The sequence below is a fragment of the Vidua macroura genome, chromosome 9 (assembly GCF_024509145.1).
Source record: "Vidua macroura isolate BioBank_ID:100142 chromosome 9, ASM2450914v1, whole genome shotgun sequence".
In the NCBI taxonomy this organism is placed as follows: domain Eukaryota; kingdom Metazoa; phylum Chordata; class Aves; order Passeriformes; family Viduidae; genus Vidua; species Vidua macroura.
The window spans coordinates 3,520,144-3,545,503 of NC_071579.1; the positions used below are offsets into that span (position 1 = coordinate 3,520,144).

The following is a 25,360-nucleotide window of genomic DNA, read 5'->3' on the forward strand; positions in this document are numbered from 1 at the left end:
GGCATGGCCGCCGCTCCCCGCCGCCTCCTCCTCCTCTTCCTCCTCCGCGCCGCCGCCCCCCTCGACGATAAGGTAAGCGGCGGCCGCCGAGCCTCCCCCCGCGCCCTCCGTCCCTCCCTCCCTCCTGCCTTCCTTCCCGTCCTCCCTCCCCTCGGGGAGCCGTGGCGGGGCAGGCACGGAGCGGGGTCCGACCCGCGGCCCCTCGCCCTTCCCCGCAGGTTTCAGGTTCCCGTGCTCCGGGATCCCCGCGCTTCCCTCCCGCATTCACGCGCTGCTTGACAAGGGGGTTTCGTCGCCTCTCCCCCAGGCTGACCCCGAGGACCAGGCTTTGCCCGCTTGCCGTGCCTGGCACTAACAAAAGGCTGATGGGGGTGTGAGGATGCACCGAGAGGGTCCCAGCATCACCAAAGGGAGCAGCGCCGTTCCCTGGCTGGGGCTTCGCCCGAAGCTGCCCACCATGTTCATCCCTCCACGTTTGTCCCTAGCAGAAGGTTGGCTCAAGTTTAGGGCTGGAAACAAACAGATTTCCCCCTTCCCTGTCCCCTCCCCGCGCCACCCCGAGCATGACTTTGAGCAGCTGCTTTCCCCACTAACCATGGGGTGCCTGTCCAGGCATCAGAGCCCCGCGCTCACCTCATCTCTTCTCCACAAAGGACCCCTCAACCTGGCCCTCCTCCCATGGCACTTGTTTCACCGCAGCACCGAGACCCCTGTGCCTATCCCGTCTCCTTCCCGAGGCCCAGCCGGGGTGAATCGCCCCCGTTCCCGTGGCAGGGCCGGCAGAAATCCCAACTTCGTGGGGTGCCGGCAGTGCCCCTGCCTCCACGGGTCACTGCCTGCATTGTGCTCCCGTTTCCTCGAGGGGAACCCGGCCGGATTTCTTTGCTGCCTAAGGAATTCTGCTCTGCTAAAGGAAGAGGGTTTTGGGTTGTGTTTCCCACCCCCAGACTCATGGCTGGGATAAAGCAACCCCACATGAGCCATTTTAGACACAGAGAAGATGAGACACTGCAGATTTACTGGGGATAACTCAGGTTTGAGGAGCAACAGTGTCTCCTGTTCTGGGGTTTGTCTTAATTTTGAAGCTCAAGTGTCTCATTCCTACTTAGTTTTTACCTCCCTGCACATCTGCTGCCTGTTCTCTTTACCCTGACCTGCAGGGCTAAGTCAGAAGCTTCAGGCAGAGCAAGCCAGGTCAAGCTAAACAGATGTGAAGTCCTTCATTCAGGACCGACCAGGATGGACTCCTCCATCAACACGTGGGCACAAACCTTGGCTGCTCCATTCTCCCTGCCCCCGGCAGCTGTGTTAGCACAACACCTCAGACAAAGGCATCCCCAGGTGGGAGGAGGGCTCCCCAGGATAAACACACACTAGCTCTGTGTCCAGCTCTGCCCTGTGATTCCCTCGCTCCCCACCGAGCAATCTGATCACAGATGATGCGGTGCTGGTACTGATCGTTGTCAATCTCTGCTGCAAAGCAGCACAAAAAATGCTCATTGGGGAATTCCTCCCGCCCTCCCGTTATCCATATAAAACATTTTATAAAGAGCATCAGAAAACCTCAATCCATAGTTTGGACAAGCAACTTCCGAACTAACTTCCTTCCTAACTGCATTCAATGCCTCCACAAAACCTGGTGATAGACATGTTCACTCCCTTCTCCTTCTTCACAGTTTTCCATCCTTTCTAGCAGCTTGCCCCAGGATAAAAGCGTTATCCTGCTTGCAGGGAATGACCTAACTAACTTGGACCAAGTGTTTTGTAATGACATGCAGCACTTGCCTGAGAACTTTCTGTCACAGCAGGATTAGGAACAGAACTTGGTAGTTTCTCCACTGACTTCTGTTCATTGGTTTTCTAATTTGCTTTTCACCTGTACCTCATTATATGTCCAGATTTTTGTTACTTATCTGCTGCAATTCCACATCCTTTACAAGGATCCCTTTCCATTTTCCCACAGATTACTGTTCTTCCTGATCCCTTAAAAATTATTCTGCATTGCTTGTTTTACCTCAGGATACCTGCCCCTATGAAAAACTCCTCAGATACCTTGTTTCAGCTTTTCTAGGGAAAATTTGGGTTTGTGTCTGCTTCCAGTATTGAATCTCTCACACAGACTATTTAGTCTACATAAATAGTGTAAAACAATGACAGGATGAGAAATAGCTTTATACAAACCCCACTTCTTTTGTAAAACATCGGGGCATAATTGCAACTGCTATTGTTTTTTCTCAGGGCTCTGGTGGAGTGTATCACCACAGCTTTAGTCAGAGAATGAGATGGGGAACCCAAACCAGGGGCGTTGAACAGGGTCATTCATTCCCAGATAATAATCTGCCATTCATTCCAGGCATTCAGACATCTGAAGCTACTTAGTATTTCAGTAAGTGGTATGGTTTGCTGTAGAGAGAAGCCCTGTGTGGTGGAAATTTTTTGGTAGAGGACATACAGTTAACGGCCTCAGAAAAGGTCTGGGAAGAATTTATTTCATTTTCTGCTGCTGTTTCGAGTTGTCCTACGCGCTCAGACAGGCTTGAGCAGAACATTTTACGACAGCTACTGTGCCCTTCAGTGGTGGGCCAGCCCTCAAGGCTGCAGAGAGAGCCTTTCCCCCAACTCCTCTATTAAGGAGGCATGTTTGTGGTCTCTCTTCCCAGACAGCTTTTTTTCCAGGAGCCGGGCTCTAATGAATCTCAAGATTAGGCACAACAATAAGCAACACAGGGGACTGGGCCACCGACACGGTAATTGCAGTTATTCCCAAGTCTCTGGGAAACCCAGTGCAGCTCTGAGCTGATCCAAGGCATGACAGAGAGGCAGTGGAGAATTTATTTTATCCCTTTAAACTTCAGAAAGGCTGCCTGGAAATCCGATAGGATGTCAGGCCAGGCCCACCCTTCTGTGCAGGGCTGAAGCATTTTTTTGCTTGTGGCAGCCTTTGTTTGGCAGGGGGGGAGAGGGGAAGCAGCTGCTGGGCCTTGGCTTGGGCAGAAAGAGCTTTCAGTAGCACTGGCTTGGAGAGTGATGTTCCTTTGATACTGGCAAGTCTGGAGACAGGCATTTTATCCCGGAAAAGTTCCCTGCAGGTTGGGGTTCACTGCTCTGCTCTCCCAGTGAGGGGACGGGAGGGCAGCCCTCCCATGGCCTCCAGCACAGGTGTGGAGGCACAGGAATTCCTTGGTTAGCCTCAGAGAGGAAAAGCTGCAGCTCTCTAACCACCAGGTGTCAAACCACAAGCACCTCGGGGGAAATTCTTGTGGGGAGCACCTGGCTGAGCTGGAATATGGTGTGTCTTTTCTAGGGATGGAAATTCTCACCACCTAAGGAATCATATCTCCTTTAGGCAGAGCTCTTGGCCAAACAAGCAGAACCAGCCTTATAAAGACTGGAGCCATGTGCATCTCCTGTGCTCTGGTGTTTCTAGCCTGCTCCTTTTCCATGATTCTGCAGCAGAGTGTACATTAGAGCAGCTCCAGCATCTCCCATAACCAGGACAGTGCAAAAGAGTTCAAAATTCAGCCCCTTTTATTTCTTCCTCTGTGAGGAGTAGGTGGGTAGGGGGATTCATTTGTCCAGAATTCACTCTTGGGATTTGTTGAGAGGCTTGGGAAACTGAAGCTGGGAGTTAATCTAATCTGGAGTCTGTCCCACAGTCCTTAATTTATTATCTAGACTTTTGGAAAATGCATATATCTTCAATTAAAAACAAGAACCATTCGTGTGTCGTGGTCAATGCAGACTTATTTCTGACAATACAATAAATTCAGCAAATAAATTCAGAGACTGGAACCAGCTGCCCCAGTTCTAAGTACCTGAAATTCCCACTCCTAGTCCAGGCCTAGGACTTGGATGCAGTCATGCCATAAGGGATATGGCCAAGGGGACAGCTCAGCATTGTCCTTGCTTACACAAGAAAATAAATGCTCCAAGGGAAGGTCTGGCAAGGGAGCTTGGTCATGGGAAACCTGAGAGCCAAATCAATCTGCTTAAAAAGTGATTGATTCCTCCAGCACAGAGAGGAAGCAGGAGCAGGGATTATGGATATGGGGGAACACATTCTGATAAAAGAACAAATCTCCCTGACTAGCATCTTTCAATAAATCTTCATCCTGTCAGTGAGGTGCAGTGCAGAGATGTGTCCTATCCTATTTCTCACAGAAAGAACCTCACAAAGGCAGGGATGCTGATCTCCCCCAAACCTCGGCTGTGCCCCCACATCCCTGATCTCTTTGCACCCAGGCAGAACACCCCAAGAGCAGGAAGCCTGAAAAGGAGCCTGCAGCTTCTCACCATCCCGAATACACAAACCCTGCTTTGTATCTGGGGTAGAAAAACAGAGCAGACTATTTCACTTCACCTGTTCTCCTTCTGCCCCTTCTAAACTGTTGGGATCACAAGATCCTCAGGGCAGGACTACCTTGTAGGTTACAGCTACACATGTTTTTATTGCCATTTGGGGAGAAGCTGTGCAAATATTGCAGCCTTTGGTCCATGTGCCTCATGGAAGGGGTAAGACACCAGCTTTGGTTTTTCCTCCCATTCTATGGGAGAATCAATTTTGTGCTGAGCTATCCACTCAGACACCAGATAAATCATTGGAATTCTCCTTCCTGACAGCTGTGAAGAGCTCTTGCACCCCAGCCTTGAAATATGTGTCACAAAGAAACATAGGAGTGGTCATTGAAAGATTTTAGCTGAAAATCCCTTACAATGAGAGACTTTTGGTTTATTTCCTTTGTAAATGTGGAAGCTGCATAGTCAGAATTTCCATTTACAGTCTGATAATACACAGTTCTCATAGGAATACAAAGTTCTCATAGGAAATTGCTTAAGATGATAGTCTGGAAGAACAGAAAAATATATTTTTGAAAACATGTCTATTTTAATTTCGATCTCCTAATGAGCAGCTCAGCTGCTGGCCACAGCATTTGGTCCCTGTCAGCTCCAGCCAGAGCACTGAAGTACAACAAAGAGTTTTGTTGTCTTGTTTTTGAAATGAACTATTGCAATCACTGGACAGCAAAGCATCAGGTAACATGGTGCTTTTTTTTTTTTTTGCAGCAGAGTTGGTCATCAGAAAGAGGCACTATGCACATTTCAACCATTTAAGGTACAACTTAAAACCATTTGCATAAACCAGCTGCATTCCCTCTGCCCAGAGGCTGTTCTGTTGGCAGGCACTGAGGAAGCACAAGTTCTCAGGCAGGAATCACATGACAAAATGAAGAGCACTTTGGCTTTATTACACCGTGAAAGAGCATAAAGCCAAGAGACAGCCCAAGTAGTGAGCAGAGCACATTTAGTGATGAGCAAACCCTGCAGAGTTTTCTCTCCCATCCATCAGTTCTGCTTTGCAGAGGGTTGTTTACAACAAGACCAACTAAAACCAGCATGTTTTGCTAACAGTAGCACTGACACAACTTCCCTGAGCCCTTGCTTTAAGAAAGCACACTTCACAGACACACACAGAGTATTCCTTTTTGTCCATTAATATTTAAACACTTGGCATTTTAGCGGGATAAATCCCTTCCAGTCACTGTCCTGTGTTAAACTCAGGGCTGCATTCAACGCTACTCACAGCTGTGTTTCACTAAACAGCAGATTAGCTCTTGCACAGGCAAGTTTGCCAAAGTCCCTGGGAGCTTTTAGACCATCAGACACTAAACAGGAAAATACTGCCAGGAAAGAAAACCCAACTAAACCATGGAATTGCTTACCTGCTGGGAATTGTGGAGGTACAGCCAACAGCAGCCTACTACAAGGACCCTGCTGGGGCCAGAGGAGCTCAGGTTTGCCAAATTTAAAGGCTGAGACCCAGCAAGGTGTGCTGGGAGAGGGAGCATTCCTCCTCTGAACATGGGTTTGTGAGGAGAGGCTCTGGTTCGGAAGCTCTCTTGAAAATTATTGGGGGGTGAGGAACCTGGATCTGAACTGCTTTAGTCACAAAGGGAAGGTTATTCATGGAAATGCAGCTCTGAGGATTGACACATGTGTACTCCAAGCTTCTCTGCAAGGCCAAGAACTGCAGCTCTTCCTCTTCTCTCCTGAGCCAGGCTGGGAGCGATGCTGTGGGGCCAGGCTGCAGCTGCTGTTACTGCCACACATGTCCAGCCCTACAGCCCTTCTCCATCCCATGAGATCCCAAGGCATCCTGCTTCCCATGCAGGACTCAGTCTTGGAGGGAAGTTTTAATTTTGAGATCCTGGTGTGGCCCTACAGGACTCAGACCCTGGCACATTTGTCCCACTGCTGGGTCTTTAGGAGGCATCCAGGTGACAGGACAGCTGCCTTTGGTGGCGAGGAGCCAGGTTCTCCAGCTAACAATGCTCTGTTTCTGTCAGGACAGTAGTGAGGCAGCAGATGGAGCTGGCACCTGGGATGAAGAAGTCACCAAGTGGTGGGGAGAGTGGAGCTCCTGGTCCACCTGCTCCCGGTCCTGCGGAGGGGGTGTCATGTCCCAGGAGAGGCACTGCTTGAGACAGAGGTGAGCTGTGGCCCAGCCTGAGCCTGTGGTCAGGGCAATGGGGTGCCCCACACGTGTGTTTTGGGGCTGAACCTCCTGGTTTTGCAGGGTCAGCCGTTCCCTCATCTATGGCCTCCGGGGAAGGAAGGCCTTGTTGTCTGTGGGCAGTGGTGGGGAATGGTGATAGGAGAAGCACGCTGCAGTTGGCAGGTGACAGATTCCCTGAACATGTCATCCACTCAGTGACTTATCCTATGGAGAGCAAGGGGTTGGTCCTCTCTTGAGGTCCTGAAGATGACAGGGTTATGAGCTGGCTCTGCTCCTCTTCTCCTTTCCCTCACAAACCTTCACTGCCATTGGCTGCTCTGACTAGCCCAGCCCTGATTTGTGGCCAGTTCCTGTGCTCAGGATGTGAGCACATACTGCCAGGCACCTTATGGGGACTTGATTTACTCCTGGCAGCAGCCAGCTCAGCCACATCTCAGCAATTTCCCCTCTTTATTCCCTGCAGAGCTGGCAAGTTTTTTCCCCTTTGTCATTTATCTGGCTGTCACCTGACAGCATCTGCATTTGTCCTCTACAGCTGTTACAGTCCTGGGATCAGTCGGATTGGGTCTGTGGGAGTGGGGAGAGCAGGGGAACTGCACCTGCCTGAAATTCTGCTCTACTCTCTGGGCTACCTTGCCACCAATTCCCCCTCCTCCTCCTCCTCCAGCAGCTCTGTAACCTGCTGCTCCAGGCTGGTGGGATGTTAATGAGAGCAGGCATCCTGCAGCACAGCTTCCCCTTCTGCATGAATGCACTCCTGAGCAGAGCAAGCTCTGACCAGGGCCCCCGACCTGCCCTCCTTCCTGCAGCAGAAAGCTTCTTTTTGCTGAGCTGGTTGACAGCATGGTGAAGGTCCAGATGTGCTGTCAGACCTTCCCTCTGGCTGTGCCCCCCGTGGGTGTCTGCTGCTGCTGCTCCTCTGCTCCAGCACCCTTGGAAAGCAGTGGAGAACAGCACGGCGAGGGAGCCTGGGGCTGTCCTGCACCCCTACAGCCAGAGCAGCCCTTCTGCCCTTTGCCTGCTTCCAGTAGAGGGATTTTTCTCTCCATTTGACACCAGCTCTGTCCTTGACTCCACAGCTGGGGAGGGAAGGGTTTGCTGTGGTGTTTTAGTCCAGGGATCAAATCTGAATTGAAAAAAGAGAAATCCCAGCCCAAAAGTTTCTGCACTTTAAGGTGAACAGCTTAAGTGAGAGCCAGGTATGGCCACAAAGCAATTTTTGCCTGAGTCTGCAGGAAGCCTCTGCTTCTGAAAGGCACGGTACTTTAGAAGTCTTACTGCAAATTTAGGCTCTGCCTGTGTCATGTAAATCATTGCTCTGGAGACACAGCTGCAGTACCTCCAGCCAGGCCATCCTGAATATGCTTATGTTCTTTTTATCCTCAGTTCTTTTTTTATGTTCTTTTTATCCTCAGTTCCCAGTGCTGTTGACACATTGTCTGCTGCAGATCTTTACACATTGCCTAAATTATTTTGCAGATCATCACTGTGTTGCCTTTACCTGTGGTCTCAGCCACTCTCCATATATCTTCATAGCTTTCAAGATTTTTTTCTGTCTTTGCATCAGCCCAGGATCTCCCGAATAGCTCATGTTGGCCAGAGTGAAAGATTCAAGTGTTGAGAAATTACTATGGTTTTAGCTCATCACCTGTACCAAGCCTTCTCTGATAATCTGTTGGGGTGGCCAGTCCCGCTGACAGGCACTACCTCTCTGCCCTTTCGGAGCTCAGAGGTGAAGGGACACAGGGGTGCCAATACTGCAATTGCTCCCCGTCTGCTCAGCCTACCCCAAAACAAGAACAGCCTAAGATCACAGCCCACCTAAAAGCACTGAAGATGTGTTTCAGAGGAGATGTTGGCCAGTCTAGACCCAGAAAGCTCTGCTCTGATGAAACACCTGCCTTGTTTCTCTCACTTAAGTCAGGCCTGACTCCTGTGTCATCCTCAGTACCTGGGTACTTCACAGACCTCCAGCTCACGTCTGGAAACTTCTGCTTTTCAGGCTCCAGATGCCTCAGGGAACAAATAGCACCATGTGTGTTGGTCAAGCCAAGCACTACCAACTGTGCCAGCAGCAGGTGAGAACCACTTCCAATTCTGCCTGGTCCTTACTGGGGGGTGTGGGACTCAGTGGGTCCTACTTGGAGCTGCACAATCACCAGCACTGAGGGTGGGACTGGTCCCTCAGAGGATGGAGACAAGGATATGATCCTCTCCTGGGGTGGATGGTGTGCCCAGGATGTGGGAGATGGGCTCTATTCTTTGGGACTGGGAGATGGGACAAAAGGATGTAAAAGCATATTTGCTGTGGGGTGAGGGGAGGGATGAACTTTTTCCAGCTTTTCCCCTTACTGTTTTTCCCATTGCTGGAAGGAATTTTTGCAGGGCTGTTAAACGCAGCTGTTTGAGAGGCCCTGGGCAATGAAGGCCTGGCCTTTCTGCCTCTCTTAGGGGACCTCCAAGTCCATCACCAATTCCTTCCAGGGTGGACAGGGCATTTTCATCCTGCAAGGATGGAGCAGGGACAAGCAGCTGTCACAAGAATGGCTGTGAGATAAGGAGCTTTTTGATTGCATTTATTCCCTCCATAGCCCTGCCCAGCCAACACAGCAAGCTTCAAACAGCAGCAGTGCTCCAGTTTCAATGCCAAAGCCTTTGGGAAGCGCTATTACCACTGGATGCCCCTCTATCCAGGTGGGTTTTCACAACTTCACACAGAAAAACACCCACAGGATCTTCTTGGGCACAGAAAAGTAAAGTCCTAGGGGACAAGGGATGGATGCTCCTGGCTGCTCTGTGTTGCTCTGAACAGGATGCTGATCCATTTCCTACACAGTGACTTCACATGGGTGTCCAGTTGTCCCTTGAGGCCCAGACTGAGTTCACCTAAGATATTACCCTGTTTCTGGACTCACCTGTTTTTCCATTAGCTGCCAAGGGGACACGGACATCTGCACCTGCAGCTGCTCAGGTGAACAGGGCAGAGCGGGCCACAAGCCCACACAGTCCGTGCCCCTCTTACAGCCCTTTTTTTGCTCTTGTGCATTTATGTGTGGCCTGGCATCTGCTGATGTACATTCCCATGTTGGGCACAGTGATGGCACTACAAGGGCATGGCAATGAAGAGGGTTTGCCAGCAGGAAGTATTTCTTCTGGGCATGGTCCCCAGTGCAGCCTCACACCGTGACCCCTTCGCTGTTGTAAAGTCCGTGGCCTTGGGGTGTCATCGCAAGTAGCAGGAACATCCAAGGTGACATCAAACCATCAGCAGGGACAAGGGGAAGGTCCCCTTCCTCCCTGCCCATCTCTGGGCACCTTGAGCTGCCTGGTGACCCTGTGCTCTGTCCCTGCAGATGACTACACCAGCATCTCCAACAAGCCGTGTGACCTCCAGTGCACCACCCAGAGTGGAGAGAGGCAGCTGATGGCCCAAGCACAGGATGGCACCTCCTGCAAGGACAGGACCTATCAAGGGGTCTGCATCGATGGGAAGTGTGAGGTGAGGCCCTGGGAGGAAGCAGTAGAGAAACTGGGATTTTAATTGCATGGCTGGACCTCCTGGTCATCGCAAAGCCAAGGGGTCCCAGCAAGGAATTGAAACAGAGGCCTTGCATTGGATGAATTCATTACTACCCCCCCAGAACCTCCCTAGAAGAGCACACAGGGAAAGACCCTGTGGAGATAAGCTGGCCCCAGGAAACCCTGTCTTGTTTTGTGCTTTGCAGCCAGTTGGGTGCGATGGGAGCCTGTACTCGCCCCGGACCATGGACAGATGCAGGGTGTGTGGAGGGGACGGCAGCACTTGCCACCGTGTCTCAGGCACCTTCCGAAAGGCAATCTCACAGATAGGTACTCCCTGCTACCAGTCTGGAGACTTCACCTGCTACTTCTTACCACCAGCTGGCACGGAGGGGAACTGGCTTGAACGTGGGTAGGCACTTTCCCAGCTGCTTGGTGGAAAGAGTTGAGAAGTGCCACCACCCCTGCTTAAACGCCTGTGTTTTGTCCTTCTCACTTAATCATCAGAGGAGATTGGTTTGATCTGCTCTATATTAGGCTGGTAAGGTTTCCCTTCACCTGTCCAAAATAGGAAGCAGCTGGGGATCTATTTGTTCCTATTGATTTTGGCATCTTGCCCACCTCAGATGATATGAAGAGATCAATGAATCTTCTTTTATTTGTGCTACGTGTTCATTTGAAACTTAAGCTATGATGAGGGTCACAGCATTTTCTCAACCTGCATTTAATCTCCTGCTTTCCCCAGTCCTGTGGCTGGCACAGCTGAGGGACAGTCCCCTCTGAAACCAGGCTGAGGTTCCCTGCAGCCTGGTGGCCCAGTCCTCCAGCCCCAGTAGGAATGGACTATGGTATGCTCATTAGTAATTAACGAACTGTGGTTTGAGGATGTTTTGGAACAATATTTCACACTGTTGTCGTTTCACTAGTTTACCTCACTCCCTAGAAACAGCAGCCTAGAAAAGCACTCAGGCCCCTTTCCAGGGCAGGGATAATGGTCTTACCCCCTGTAGCAGTATGGGTACAGTTCTGGCCTCCCATTCCAGCTCTCATAATATCTTACAGAACAGACAGGATCTCCGTTTCCAGTGGGAAAGACAAAACTGCCAAACCATGCAACTTTTAAAGCCTCTTATTTCCTCTCCCTTTAAAGGTCAATTTTTATCGTACTCCTGAGACAAATTCCATGGAGTCAGGAGCTGAGGGGACCTATGGTCTTTTTCCACCCTCTGTTCAGCATCAGCCCTGATCACTACCAAGCTTTTTTTCTGTGCTCTCGCCAGAAAGAGTGTGAAAGCACATTCATCCACACCCCCAAAGCCAGACTGTTTCATTGTGCAGTTCCCTCCCGACTCCAAACCCAGCAGTGCTCAGATTGACATCCGTAATGGTGATCTGTTAATGGGATTTCAGAGGAGATCTGGGATGAGAGCTCACAGACTGGTGCAATGTGCATTTAGGTCCTTGGCACCCTGCTCCTGAAGGGCAGTGCTGTCTCCCTGCAAACACACTTGTCCCGTGAGCTGCTTTTCCCACCCAGACATTTTTATTCTGCCCTTGGGGTCTCCTCATGCTCTGTTCTGTTCCTCAGGTTACGTGTTCATCACCAACATCCCTGCTGGTGCCACAGACATCCTCATCATTGAGCGCAGGAAAACAGAAAACATCCTGGGTGAGCAGAGTAGCTGGATGGCTGTAGAGACCCCAGTTCAGCTGCCTGGGAAGTGGGAGGAGGCTCTGTGCACTCCCACCTATGCTGTGAGAGAGCTACTGAGAGCATTTCCTCCAGGGTAGCTACATGGGTGCTTCGTCTCTCCAAAAACCAAGGCTACCACATCTCCAGTGCCAGGAGAGACATTTGGAACCTGTTTTCTATGGGCAGGGCCTGGGGTTCTATTTCTGCTGGGCTTTCCTCATTTGTGGGCTCTTTGCTCTTCTCAGTGCCAGAGGTCTGCAGAATGTCCCATTTGTCTGTTTTCTCTCTCTTTGAAGCACTTGCAGATGAATCCGGGCATTTCTTCTTCAACGGCAACTCTGCCATTGACAACCCTCAGAACTTCAGGGTGGCTGGCACTGTCTTCAAGTACCGGCGGCCCTCGAGCCTGAACTCGGATGGGCTGGAGTATATCATAGCTCATGGGCCCACTAACCAGTCTCTGAATGCCATGGTATGTGAGGAACCAGCTTTAGGCTTTCCTGTCTTGCCTGCATCCCTCAGATAACAGGACTATAACCTGGTTCCCAAGCCAAACCTGAGTGTAGGTGGGTTGAGGAAGCCAGACAGGTGGCTGGGGGCTTTCCTTTTGGATTTATGAGGATGCTGTCTTCTCTTAACGCCCATCACCAAACAGATGTGGCTAGAAAAGGCTTTTGGAAAATTCATACCCTTAAAATAAAAGCACTTTTGTTTTCTTTCCCCGTTTCCTCCAGTACTATAACTTTAATGGGAAAATGCCTCACATAACTTACGACTACACTGTCCCACGGACACCGCCTCTCCGAACTGCAGCCCCTGCTCTTGCCAGGCCTCTCTATCACCACATACCAGTGACCAGCCAGAGCCAGCCCATTCCAGCCAACTCCAGAGCTGCTCAGACAGACTTCAATGCCACGTGGCTCTCCCTGTCACCAGATGACACCAGTGAACAGCTTCCTCTAAGGGAAGGGCAAGAAGATTTAGACTTTGGTCCCCCGCACTTCTTCCAGACCAACTCTACCATTCAGACCCGGGACTGGGAACAAAATGAAGAGAAGAAGTACGACTTTCAGATCAGACAGGTCTACCATGCAAACACACCAGGAGAGGAAGAGGAAGAGGAAGCAGCAGCAGTTGGTGAAGAAACAGAGTTGGGTTGGTTGCTTTGTTCTTCCTTCTCCCATTTTATTGACTGGAAGCAGACATTCTGCAGTGGCTTTAGCATCAGGGTGAACAAGAGGGAAGGATGGTAAATGGTGGGGTGGAGACTGTCAAGGGAGCAGCAAGAGCCAGTAGCTCTGTGAGGGAAGGGGAGGCTGCGAGAGGGAGGCCACAGTGAGGAGATGTTAGGTCATAGGTTGGACTTGATGATCTCAAAGGTCTTTCCCAGCCTGGTTCATTCTGTGGTTCTGTGATCCTGTAACATGTGTTAGACAGGGCAGTGACAGCAACAGGTCCTAGCAAAGATCCAGTGATCATCAGGGGACAAGTCAAATCCGAGATCGATCTGGGAGAGACATACAACAGTTCAGGAACAAAGAACACGTGCAACATTGTGCAGCCTAGGACTGAAGGTCCAGACTGGAACTTAAATGGGGCTCCAGAGCAGTGGGCAGACAGAGTGAGGGGTTGGCCAGGGTAACTAAAACCTGCTGATGCTCCCTGGTAGAAACTTTTGATTTTTAAGCTGAACACTGAATGTTTTTTGCCTTGTTAAATGCCACACTCTGAAGTACAAGCCATCCCATATAGTTAAAACACGTATTTTAATTCCAGCTCTCAGGTTCAACCAAATCTCCATCAGCACAGCTGTGCCCTACAGCATGAGGAGACCCGAGCTGTCGGAGAACAGCCATGTGACATCCTCCAGGCTCCGTCTCTTCAGGCGCCTCTGTCACCGAGGCCCTCACAACGCTGCCTTTTGCAGGGAGCTGCAGCCCCTGGCAGCCAGGCTGGCCCCCAGGAACTCCACGGCCGGGCTCTGGCCCCGCTGGCCACAGGGCCTCCACAGAGCCCTGGCTCGCAAGAACTCGCTGGAGGACTTGAAAGTGAAGGTGTTTGCTGGGAGTCAGGGGGAAACAGCTAACAACAGCATGATGGCATCTGTGGAGAGCCCTCTGCTCAGGGCCAGCCCGACCGCCGACATCAGCCAGGCAGAGCCTCTGCAAGCCCCTGGCACTGAAAGGTGGGCCCTGATTTCCTGGGCAAAACAGAGCATGGTTGGCTGGGGAGGGAGGGCCAAGCCAATCCCCTGCTGTCCTTGATGTCCCCATTCACCAGTGTCTATCCATGGAAGCTGCTGTAGGTGCTTCCTGGACTGGTTGTTACAACCGGCCTGACACGGAGCTCCTGGAACATATGTGAGGGTCCATTTAAATGGGTGCTGAAGGACCTGGTGTGGCCTGTAAACAAGGCCAGGAATCCATAGCATGTCACTTATACACATATACCATCATGTCACAGCCCTCCTGTCCCATTCCTCTGGGCGCATAAGCTTCTGAAGCTTCTGTAAACATCTGGCAGGAGACTGAGGACCAACTTTTAAATATTTCTGGCGAGCCACATATGAAGTCTCCCCACCACATTATATGATATGAGGGGACCTTGCTTGAGCTTCCCTTTCCAACTCAAATCATGCCTCGAGGCGAGGTAGAAGCTGAGGCTGAGGGCACCCCCGTGGCTGGCAAACCACGATATATACACAAGACTCACTATGAACGATGCTTCCGCCTAGCTAGTTGAATCTGGGAGGTGGATCAAGGCTTTGCACTCTCTGTTCATCAGTGGTCTGACTTGCCCAAGGTGGGGGAAAATGGAAAGCAGAAACACTGGCTTTCTTTCCATCTTCAAAGACAGCAAGGAGGAATTTCCCTACATTTCATGTTTGCAGCAATTTTTTTCATTTTTAGCTCACACCACCTCCTTTTTCCACAGCAATGAGTTTGATGTGAGCCCTGTGGGCCATGACGACATCAGCTTGGCTGACATGTATCGGTGGAAAGTCTCAGCTTATGCCCCCTGCAGCTCCACCTGCACTTCAGGTAGGTTTGGCTTAAGGTGACTAATCATGTGAGGTCCTTTTAGGCTGTTGAGGGAGAGAATCCTGGTATTTCTTTATATGACAGGGAGAGTTTCAGATGCAGTGAGCACTCCAGCTATTTAATGCTGGTGGGAGGAGGCTCTTGGCTCTGATGGAGCACGGCTGAGGGTGTTGCTGGCCCAGCAGGTATCAGCACCTCCTATGCCATGTGTGTGCGCTACGATGGAGTGGAGGTGGATGAATCCTACTGTGATGCCCTGACCCGACCAGAACCTACTCACGAATTTTGCACAGGGAGAGACTGCCAGCCTAGGTAAGTGGAAGTGATATCAACTGTCCACAGGGAGATATCTAAGGATCATTTACTGCTCAAGGCATACAGCTGTTTTTGGGCTGAAAGGTATGCTTAAGCTAAGAAGACCTCATATCCCCTTGCAAGCAAAAAGAGGGGAAGAATTTGGGACCTGAACTGCCTGCTAAGGGCAAGGCTGGTTCAAAAGCCAGCACCACATTTACTCAGATGTGATGAGCAGAACCACAGCAGCAGCTGCTAGGTGAGGGTGTGCAGGTACAGCCCTGCCATGCCCCTACATGCCCCTGGTCCCCCTTACCTGGGTGTTCCTTTGTGCTTTCTCTGCTCATGGAGGTGGGAGACCAGCCGGTGGAGCGAGTGCTCCCGGACCTGCGGCGAGGGCTTCCAGTACCGCACCGTGCGCTGCTGGAAGATGCTGGCACCGGGCTTCGACAGCTCTGTCTACGATGACCTCTGTGAGGCAGCAGGGCTGGCCAGGCCCATGGAGAGGAAAGCCTGCAAGAACAAGGCCTGTGGGCCCCAGTGGGAGCTCTCTGAGTGGTCCGAGGTAGGCTTTGCTCCCAGAGCTGAGCAGCCAGGGCTGGGGTGGGGCCTTGAGGAAGGTGGCTGGCAGGTGTTGGGTGCTGAGGAGGCCCCTGGCCGACTGCACCCTGGGGAAACAAGGAGTGCCTTTATCTGCACCTGCCCTGTTCTGGCACTGCTCAGTAGACAAAGCCCAATGCAAAACATTTTTTCTAAGGTCACTTCTAAAGCAGGACAGTGACCAAGTGAAAGCCCTGCCAGCAAGAAGTTTCCTTTTCTGGAGGATCCAAATTGAGGGGCAATTGGGAAACAGTACCACGGAGATATAAAAAAACTGAAAGCCCATTGCAGTCCCTTTGACTGACTGCTCTGGTTGTGGCCCAGTGACCTGGAACAGCAGGTTAGGCATCAACCCATTGATGTGTTGGAGCTCTAGGTCCCAAGACAAATGAGCAGCAAAGATAGGGGCAGACACACATTTTTCTGTCCCTGCTGGGGCTCTTCTCTCCTAGAGCACCAGGAGGCAAACAGGAGGTGGCACAGCCGCTTCCCCACCCTTGTTCTGTGCTCTGAGTGCCGGGGCTGACTCGGTGTGGCCCTTGCAGTGCTCGGCTCGGTGCGGCACGCCGGGGACGATGAAGCGCGAGGTGCGCTGCTCCGTGGAAGCTGCCCTGTGCGATAAGTCCCGCAAGCCCAGTGGCGAGAAGGAGTGCATGGGCCCGCCCTGCGACCGCCGCTGGACCACCTCCGACTGGGGCCCTGTGAGTCCGGGTCTGCTGCGCCCCATGCACCCAGCGCTGGCCTGGAGGGTGGGAGCAGCTGGGCAGATATGCTGCAGATCTCTGTCGGCTCTCTTCTGGCAGAGGCCAGCCTACAGAAACTAAAATAACCTCTGTTTTTGCCTCTCCTTGCTGTATATTTTGGTTAACTGTGAGCTGAGCTGTAGTCAATAATCTGGGAAGCTCATGGCACCTGGAGAATGGAAGCCCATAACTAAATGAATCTCTAAAGCCCTGTGGGATCCAGTGCAACAGTCCCAGTGTCAGGGCTGGACTCTGGACTCAACTCTGCTGGCACCACCAACCCTGACCTCTCCAGTTCCCTGCTTTCTGATGTGTCTAAATGCCTTTTGCTCTCCAAGTGCTCAGGTTCATGTGGCGAGGGGCGCATGAGCCGCTTCGTCGCGTGTCGTAACCTGGAGGGCAAGGTGATCTCCAGCTCGCAGTGTGACCCGGCCACCAAGCCCCTGGCTGTCCACCCGTGTGGAGACAAGAACTGCCCCGCGCACTGGGTGGAGCAGGAGTGGGAGCAGGTAAAGCCAAACCCAGCCCTGTGTCCTCAGACCCCCTTTCCACCCCATATCCCACAGGATGTGGTGGGAGCTTGGTTCCCTTGGCAGAGCACAGTTGTACAGCATGACCTCCAGACATGGATCTGTATCCTTGTCCCATCTCCTTTGAGAAAGAGGAAAGGAGTAGTGAATATCCCAGTTTATCCCTGCTGTACCCCATAAAAACCAGTTTGTGGCATTTGCTGCTTTCTCAAGGAGCTCCACGGGAGGGCAGCAATACCTTGAGGAAACTGCTCTCCCACCTGGCTCCTCAGCAGAGCCTTGTTCACTCACCTCCACAGAGGATGTGAGTTCCCACCAGTAAAGAGAAAGTCTGAACAAAACCGGCTCCATCTCTGATAAGTAACAGCTGGAGGTAAATCTGAACCACAGCCCAGATCCTTGTGCTGAAAGTCACATCCAGACCATAATAGTGTACTTGCTTCAGGGATTACAGGCCAGTGAACATGGTCCAGGTGCTCTGTTCCACCCAACACTCAGTCTCTGCACATCTTTTTACTCTCTTTCTGTTGCTCAAGGCCAAAAGACTTCATGCTTCCCCATACATGCTGATCCAAATCCCAGAGTATCCAAAGAAACACATCAAGTCAGTTGTGAGGCTTGGACTTTTTCTCTGAAGTCTTGAGCAAAACAGGGATCCATATAGCACTAAAGAAGAAGGTTTCTAGGAAATAAGGGAAGCAGCCAAGCTCTTTTCCCTCCAATCATAGCTAAGCTTCTCTTCTCACTTTGCTCCCTTTATAGCTGCTGACTGCATTCAGCTGAGCCTCCTCCAGCACCAGTAACAAGCACAGGCTGGTTAAACCTGGCAGTTTTGTAGACCTCCCCTGCTCTGACCCTCTGTGTGGGTCACACACAGTCCTGAAGTGCCATTTTCAGCTGTGAAACTCATCAGAGCTCTGAAAGACCAGCTGAGCTCCCCACCTTTGCCCGTGCCAGCTTCTTTGCTGTGTTCTCTCCACTGATGAGCACTGAGTTCTTAGCATGACTAAGGGCGGATGCAAGCCAGTTGTGCTGGTCCTGCTGTGGTGAAAAAGGACTCAAAGCCATGAAATCTCAAACTGGCAACTGCCTGCATGGGCATCAGGGAGCAGATCTTGCCTCCTGCTGCTTTTCCTGGTGGTGTCCTGAGGGAGAGAGCCCTCCCAGCTCAGCCTGCATAGCTCTGGGTTCAGCAGTGCTTGTCTGTGCACATCACCTGCATTGCACCACTTGGGTCCCCTTGGGCCCACACAAAGCTTGGCAGTACTCCAAGATGTAGGTTGCTACATGCGCATGCTATGTGGATTTTTCAGAGCAGAGATACACATAAAATAAGACAGAAGCAGCCTCTTGCAGTCTTTGCTTGGCTGCTCCAGGCGCCCTGTGGTAGCTGCTCTAGAGGCCAGCCAAGGTGAACTCAGCTGAACACTAATTACCAGCATCTGTCCCTGCTCCCTGGGAAATCTGGAGACACTCCCTGCTCCTGTGGCCTGGGCAACACTTCCCTCTGTTAGACTGGTGTTAGCACAGGCATTAAGCATTCCTTCTGAGCAGAATGCCCTCTTGCCTGAAGCTGGAGCATCATTTGTTACCAGGCTGCTCTGTTCCCTCGCAGTGTGACGCCAGCTGTGGGCAAGGGATGAAGACCCGGCTAGTGCTGTGCGTGGGCCTGGAGAATGGGCTGTACAGGGAGTACCCTGAGAAACGCTGTGAGACCTCTTCGAAACCTGAGGAACAAGCTGTCTGCTTCAGGAGGCCGTGTTCAACGTGGTTCACCACCTCCTGGTCCCAGGTAGGGCTGGGGGTGGTGAGGAAGGGGCAGGGGAGACCTCATAGCCATGGTTGGGGGAGCAGGATCTGTGCCGAGGCTCTCTGGCAGCCTGCGCTGCCAAGGATTTGCCAAGTCTGGATGGGACCCCAAGTTCTGCTCTGCCAAAGATCTGTCAAGTCTTGATGAGACCCCAAGTTCTGCTCTTCTGCAGAACAGGCAGCAGGATGAGAAACTGGCACACGCTGGCTGGAGAAAATCTTGAAGCATGGGGGTTATTGCCTCAAGAAGAGCATGCACCACACTCCAGGCATGCAGGATACAGCCGTGTCTGCTCCACTGCCAGAAGTCTATGTTTTGTCTTTCCCTCTTTCCCTTAATAGTATGGGAAGACTGGGGAGCTGTGTCTGGCTTATAGCAGTCATTTTCTCCATTTTCTGTCACAGCATCAACGCTCCAAACAAAAATATTTCTGAGCTGCAGCTAAGAGATGAAAAGCAGACTCTCCCTTGTTCTGCCCCAACCCCAACTCAGGGATGGGAGAGTAAGTTTGAGATCAGTGTGGCACTTGACCCAAACTTCCTCAAGAACAGGGCTCCAAAGCAGGGACTGGGAGACCTCAGTAGAGCAAAGAACTTGGGAGCTATAGAAAAACAGAAAATGCCTCTCATGCTCTCTCTGCTGTTTCTTGACCCTGACAGTGCAGCAAGACGTGTGGTGCTGGTGTGCGACTGCGGGAGGTGAAGTGCTACCAGGGGGAAGCACTGGCTCAGGGCTGTGACCCCTCTGCCAAACCAGAGGCCAGGCAGACCTGTCAACTCCTGCCATGCCCCACAGAGGCGCCAGGTACGTCTGGGAGGGCAGGGAGGTGGAGGAGCCCTTGGCTTTGTCTGTGATGTCCATGCTGGGGAAGCACATCTCCTTTGTAACCTCTTCTGTGTGTGCTTCTGCTCCCCAGAAGATGCCTGTGAAGACAAAGCGACGGCCAACTGTGTGCTGGTGCTGAAGGTGAAGCTATGCTCACATTGGTACTACAGGAAGGCCTGCTGCTGGTCCTGTCGCCTCAGGTCATCCTGAGTGCTGCCAGGCCCTATTTTCCTTCCAAGTTCAGGGGCAGCAGCCCCCTCAACCCAGACATTCCACTTGAAGCCACCCCACTTGGCCTGGCTGTGGAGCCAGTCCCTGTAGAGCAGCCTGCTCAATGAGGAAGGATTTTTATGACTTAGTCATCACCGTTCCCTCTCCACCAAGAGGGTTTAACACAAGACAAACCATCAGTGCCTAGAAAGCTACTGAGGAGTGAGTTGGGAAAGCCTGTCCCTGCTGTCACCGTCCCTGAGGGTGCCAAGGCCAGCCTGCAGCAGGCAGGGACAGCAGCATCCCTCTGCTCTGCCCTGCAGGCTTCCTACTACAAGGGCAACTGCCAAAACACACCGAAAAATTGTGTCACAATAAAGAGATAAACTATGAAACTGTGGATTTGGGATGAATGTGCCTAGGCCAGAGCCAAGGGAGGAGCAGGGGACACAAGAGGAGCAAAAGCAGGAGCAGGAAGGGTGGGGAGGAAAAATCTTTGCACCAGTAGAGCTTCCAGGCAGCACTGGATAAAGCCCTTCTGGTGCTGCCTGCCAAAAGAACAGAAACCACTCCTGGTTTGTATTTCAAAGTCCTCATTTATTTCTGACATTGAATTTGGACCCATAGCTGAGCAACAAAGACAGAGAATAGTAACAGGAGGAATCTGAAGTGGAAAAAAACCTGGGATCCCTGCCCCTACCCCATCCTGTTCTTTCACCAGCTCCCAAACGCTCTAATTATCAGCTGCATCCCCCATGTTTTCAGCCCTTCCAGACTCACCCATTTCCCTGTAGCTGTGCCAGACCCAGGGTGTGTGTTGTCTGCAAAGCCAACCCTCATCTTGGCCATCTGGCTGCTCTGGAACTGCCTCCCCAGCCTTGGTGCCTCGTTAGCCCACTACAGGTCACACTTCATTTGCTTGTGATGAAGATGACAATGGAGTAGCCTGCCTTCAACCACAAGAGTGACCCACAGAAGTGTGTTACTCCCAGCCTCTGGAGGTCATGGCGCTGCCGTGGCGGTGGAAAGCCTTTTTGTGTGCCAAGAGGTAGAGTTGGATGCCAGGAGCTGCTGTGTCTGCGTGCTGGCTCTGCTCCCACCAAGGGGACGGCATCACAGGGCCGTCTGGCAGAGACCACGCTGGGACACATTAACTTCTCCTGGCTCCCAGCACGATGAGACCTAGCTGAGAGATGCTCTAGTGGGAAGGAATGAGATTTATCAAGTAAGCCAAGATTTTCTTCCAGTTACAGATCATGTTTTCAGGGAGGAGCACTGGCTAGATGGGAGGCAGTAGGAGCCACAGACCAGAGGGATCCAGAGAGCTTTGCTGCTGGTAACTTTCATCTTCCCTCCTGCCTGCCGTTAATGTGAGAGGACATTAAAATCTGCTATCACTATTTGGAGAATGGAAAGAGACTCTAAAAGCGATGCAGCCAGACCGAGTCTCCAGATAATGGAAATGCAATGTCTTTTTGGGCTGGAGGTGGGGGAGATGGTACATAACATTTGCTCAGAAGTGTGTGTAAAACGCAGGCTGGGGCAAGGTGTTTGGTTACAAGGACCATCACCATGTTTTGTGATGTTTTGGCTCCTTTCCTCAGATCAGAAGTGCCAAGGCATGGGCAGGTCCAAGTGTACATCAGCTTTTTGCCAGGTAACGTGTCTCTGTGCTGAGACCTACTTTTTCTGTGTGTGAACGGGGAGGTCAAATCCAAAGCCTTCTGAGCAGTGGGATGGTTTCTAAATTGCAGTGGTGAAAATAAAATCCCACTAACTCATGTTTCTGAGCAGTCCTACCCTATATTGCAAAGGCATGGCAAGGGTTTCCTGCCATTGCCTCCAAGAGCATCTGCAGGGATCATTGCTATCCCTGTCCCTCCTCCTTGCCATGAATGGGAAGTGCTCAGCAGAGCAGTCCTGCACTGGTTGCTATGGAAGTACCTGGGAATGATGGAGATGTCCTTTTGAATGCACTAATTTGATTTATGGAGGAAGAAGAAACTTTCCCACATTGATTTTTGCAGAAAGGCAGAGTCACTGGCTGTCATTGCCGGCTGCAGTGCCTGTGAATCCACGTTCACAACATGTTCAAGACACATTTGGGTCTTGCACCCTCTTCTTCCAGAAGCAAAAGCAGGGGGACCCCAACCACTTGAACATCACTCTCCAGTGGGAGGGCCCTGCAAAGGAGACATGAGCCACTGGGCTCTGCTGCTGCTGTCAAAAGCGAAATCCATCCTAAAGCCAACCCTCCTCTGGCTGTCGGAGCTGTCGGGGTGGGGCTTTGAAAGCTGAAGGTGACCAAAACTGGTTATTTAGGAATTCAATTCTTCCCAAAAGTAAAATCTTGCCATATTAATGGGTCCAAGTTAAAATTGTTCCTAAGAAAGCTTGTGAAGAGTAGAAGAGGTGGGGGCTTTGGCCGCAGAAGAACTGGCCTGTGCCTGTTGGCATGGGTGAGCATTTTTGCAAGGAACTTTGCCTCCCCCGGCAGTGACCTAAATTCATGTACTGAACTTCTTCAGCACGTGCAAAGACCGAAGCAGGTGGGAGACGGTGCCCTATCTTACACTTGAACACAAAAGCTAACTGCGAGTGGCAACTGATGCAGTACGAGGGGAGCAGGATGACCTGGATCTTCCCTTCTTCACATCCCCATGGCTGAGGAGCGCCGCCATGCCCTGCTGGGCACTGGGATTCACCAGGATGGCAGCTGGCCCTGGATGATTATCCCATTGCTCCATGTGCCAGAGGCAGTGGGCATCACCTCGGCTGGCTGTGTGGGGACACCGAAGGCCTCACTGGGCTCAGGGAGCCAGGGGTAATTAAATTAGGTTGTACTGTACATAGCCCTCGTTAGACAAGTCCCTTTGGGAGAGAGAGTAGATAATAACGACACTTATGATGAGTTCGGAAGTGGCTGGTTCAACGTTGCCCTTTGAGGTCTCACTCACCTTCTGGACTGCGAGGCTTGGCTGGGCGCCTCAGCAGGACCGTGCTGGCCTCAGGCCGGGCTACGGGCTCCTCTCCTCAAAGACAAGTGAAAAGCCCCTTCCCTGGAGCAGGCGCCAGCTGGGGATACCCTGTGCTAGTGGCAATGGTGGCTACACCTCCGTGCTGATGGCCCGCGGGTTCGGGAAGCTGTCGCGGAGGAGGCCGTGACGGCTCACCGTGTAGCTTTGCAGGGAGACCATGTTGAGGGGCGGCCCCATCTCCTTGTAGCACGCGGGGGTGTAGGTGACCCTCTCACCCCCGTTGCGCACCATGTCGGCAGTCCGGATGTAAAAGGGGGAGCTGTAGGGGGAGCAGGTCGGGCAGAAGGTGTGAGCCCTGTGCTGGTTGAGCTCGCTGGGTGGCGGCACGGGGCTGCCCTGCCCGTCCACCATGCGGGAGCTGCAGGCGTTGCACATGACAAGGTGCGAGTGCGTGGGCATGTCGGGCTCTTCCTCCTCCTCCTCCTCCTCTTCCTCCTCCTCTTCCTCATCAGAGTCATTTTTCTTGCAGCAGTAGTACTGCGGGAAAGGGAAGGGGTTGTGTGAGGGGAAGCGGAGCAGCCGGTGGGGCAGCCCTGCCACATCCCCACTCCCCTCATCCCCCTGCCAGAGAAACCCTCCGGGGCCACTCACTGATCTGCTCCATCATTCTTCCTGCGTCCTGGGAAGCAGCAGAAGCCAGACAAGACCTGGACCTGAGCGTGCTGCAGGAGGCACCTGCCGGGGAAATCACCCTCATCCCCCTGTGAGGTTTGCAAGGGGAAGCTATTTCATCCTGCCAGCTGAAAACTGCTCCAAGTAAGCGCTGTGCTTTTCATCACACGTGCATTGCTGCATGGCACAGACTTCACATTAAGTTTTAAAGAGCAGGAGGTTGTAGCTAGCTGTTGTTGAAAGCCTCCTCGGTTAATTTACAAGGGGAAAAAAAATAATATAAAAATCTCCATCTGGTATTGCAAACCCAGCCAAGCCTGCACCTCAATTAGCAAGTGCTGTAGAGCCTCAAAAGCCTCAGGGCAGTACCCCCCACACCTAGGGGAGGGAAGGACATAACTGCAGCACCTGGGGGGATAGGAGTTTTTTTTGCCATCACAGGCCAAAAAAAGCGATCCAGACCCTTTCTGCAGCAGCACCCTGGCCTAGGGAGCACAGAATCCTAAAATATCCCAAGCTGGAAGGATAGAGTCCAACTCCTGGCCCTGCACGGGACAGCCCAAAAGTCACACCATGTGCCTCAGCGCATTGTCCAAGCACTTTTTAAGCTCTGGGGGGCTTGGGGCTGTGACCACTGCCTTGGGGAGACCGTTCCAGTGCAAGGTGGGGGTGGCAAGGCAGAGGACACTCACTTGTAGCCTACAGTAGCAGAGCACAGAAATGATGCACAGTAGGATCACTGTCGCTAGGATTCCCCCGGTGATAACAACAGTTCCCGCTGTCATCCGACCGATTCTCCATCAAACTCTGGAAGTCAGGGACACAAAACTCACCTTCCCTGGTTTTGTCATCACATCATGGATGTGACCCCCACAAACCATCCCAAAATATTGCATCCTCATTCCCCTCTCCCCAGCTGGAAAAGTATCATCCAATATTATCCTCCTCCTCTTAATGAGAGGACATCTGAGATGCAGCATCACATCCCTTCACTGTTACTTTTGCTCCAGCTTGGGGTCTTTGTCAAACACCCCACAGCCCACTGGCAAAACCTTACCCTTACTGAGCCAAAAGGGATGATTTCCACCCTCCTGGCAGAAAATCCAATTTCTGTTTCAAAATGCAGGAACAAACCTGGACTTTTCACCAGGCAAAGACAAAGGGGAGCCTCTAAACTCCACAACAGCCTGAGCCCAAAAATTGTACCCCAGCTGCCTGTCAGGCACTAAAAAGGCTAAGCAGCCCCCAGCCCCATCCCCATGCCACGGCACGCAGGGAATACTCACGTTCAGTGACAGAGGCGTTGGACCTAGAAGAAGTGGAGGGAGAGATTAGACATGGCCTAACAGCACTCCTTGCACCTGCCTGCCTTTCCCCATTTCCCAAGAATTTGCCTTGATTTGGGACCTGCAGGAAGCCCTGCTTCATCCCCATGTCATTTTCTTTAATTTGAAGCAGGGAAAAGAGGCATTTCCCAAGCTCTACAGGAACAGGGCACAGGCCTGGCTTAGTCAGCACTTGGCCTTTTCCACTTTGAAATGTATTACAAGGAAGGCGGATGCATCATCGTGCTGATGTTTTAGGTGCCGCTGGGAAAGGAAATCTCTCCTCCATCCTCTCCAGGACAGGCAAGCCCCAGCATCCTCCCCCACCCCATGGACACTTACCCAGAAAAGGACAGGCACGATGTTGCAGTCACGCTGGCCCAGGGCTGGACGGTGGGGTCAGGCAGCACCACATGGCCATGGGGGGACTCAGCGGCCCTGGGAGGGAGAACAAGGAGAAAAACTCCACTGTCATCTCATCCCCCTTCCCAAAGGGGCTGCCCAGTGTCCCTATCCCCACCAATGCCACCTCTGTCACCACAGTGGGGCTAAATAAATTGGGTTTTTTTTTAGGGAGACTGTCTGGAAAAGTGGGTGCTGCAAAGG

At 52.0% G+C, this 25,360-nt stretch overlaps 2 protein-coding genes across 3 annotated transcripts; one reads left to right on the forward strand and one right to left on the reverse strand.

Annotated features, from left to right (window-relative positions):
- On the forward strand, window positions 1-20,155 carry LOC128811420 (ADAMTS-like protein 2). 2 transcript variants are annotated; one of them, XM_053985049.1, is made up of 18 exons: window positions 1-72; window positions 6,345-6,487; window positions 8,517-8,592; window positions 9,106-9,208; window positions 9,868-10,013; window positions 10,240-10,363; window positions 11,622-11,702; window positions 12,023-12,198; window positions 12,461-12,881; window positions 13,503-13,911; window positions 14,661-14,767; window positions 14,953-15,079; window positions 15,413-15,626; window positions 16,207-16,362; window positions 16,743-16,913; window positions 18,550-18,726; window positions 19,404-19,548; window positions 19,661-20,155. In XM_053985049.1, the coding sequence occupies exons 1-18, from the start codon at window positions 4-6 to the stop codon at window positions 19,777-19,779; spliced, it is 2,964 nt and encodes a 987-aa protein (XP_053841024.1). In that variant the 5' UTR covers window positions 1-3; the 3' UTR covers window positions 19,780-20,155. The 2 variants fall into 2 exon arrangements, with proteins under 2 accessions (XP_053841024.1, XP_053841022.1); XM_053985047.1 differs by lacking the exons at window positions 1-72; window positions 6,345-6,487 and having other exon boundaries at window positions 8,521-8,592; window positions 19,664-20,155.
- A 231-nt stretch (window positions 20,156-20,386) lies between these two features.
- On the reverse strand, window positions 20,387-25,132 carry FAM163A (family with sequence similarity 163 member A). Its single transcript, XM_053985093.1, has 4 exons — window positions 25,097-25,132; window positions 24,716-24,738; window positions 24,122-24,236; window positions 20,387-23,294 (listed from the first exon to the last, which is right to left on the reverse strand). Exons 3-4 carry the CDS (start codon window positions 24,212-24,214, stop codon window positions 22,887-22,889), a joined length of 501 nt encoding a protein of 166 aa, XP_053841068.1. The 5' UTR covers window positions 24,215-24,236; window positions 24,716-24,738; window positions 25,097-25,132; the 3' UTR covers window positions 20,387-22,886.
- Window positions 25,133-25,360: the final 228 nt, after the last annotated feature.

Excerpts from the sequence above, each read along its gene's own strand:
- LOC128811420 (XM_053985049.1), top strand. The coding sequence starts at position 4 with ATGGCCGCCGCTCCCCGCCGCCTCCTCCTCCTCTTCCTCCTCCGCGCC. Across the intron at positions 73-6,344 it reads CCGCCCCCCTCGACGATAAG|GACAGTAGTGAGGCAGCAGA; the intron begins GTAAGCGGCGGC and ends TGTTTCTGTCAG. Across the intron at positions 15,627-16,206 it reads AGCTCTCTGAGTGGTCCGAG|TGCTCGGCTCGGTGCGGCAC; the intron begins GTAGGCTTTGCT and ends TGGCCCTTGCAG.
- FAM163A (XM_053985093.1), bottom strand. The coding sequence starts at position 24,214 with ATGACAGCGGGAACTGTTGTTATCACCGGGGGAATCCTAGCGACAGTG. Across the intron at positions 23,295-24,121 it reads TCTGCTACTGTAGGCTACAA|TACTACTGCTGCAAGAAAAA; the intron begins GTGAGTGTCCTC and ends CCTTTCCCGCAG.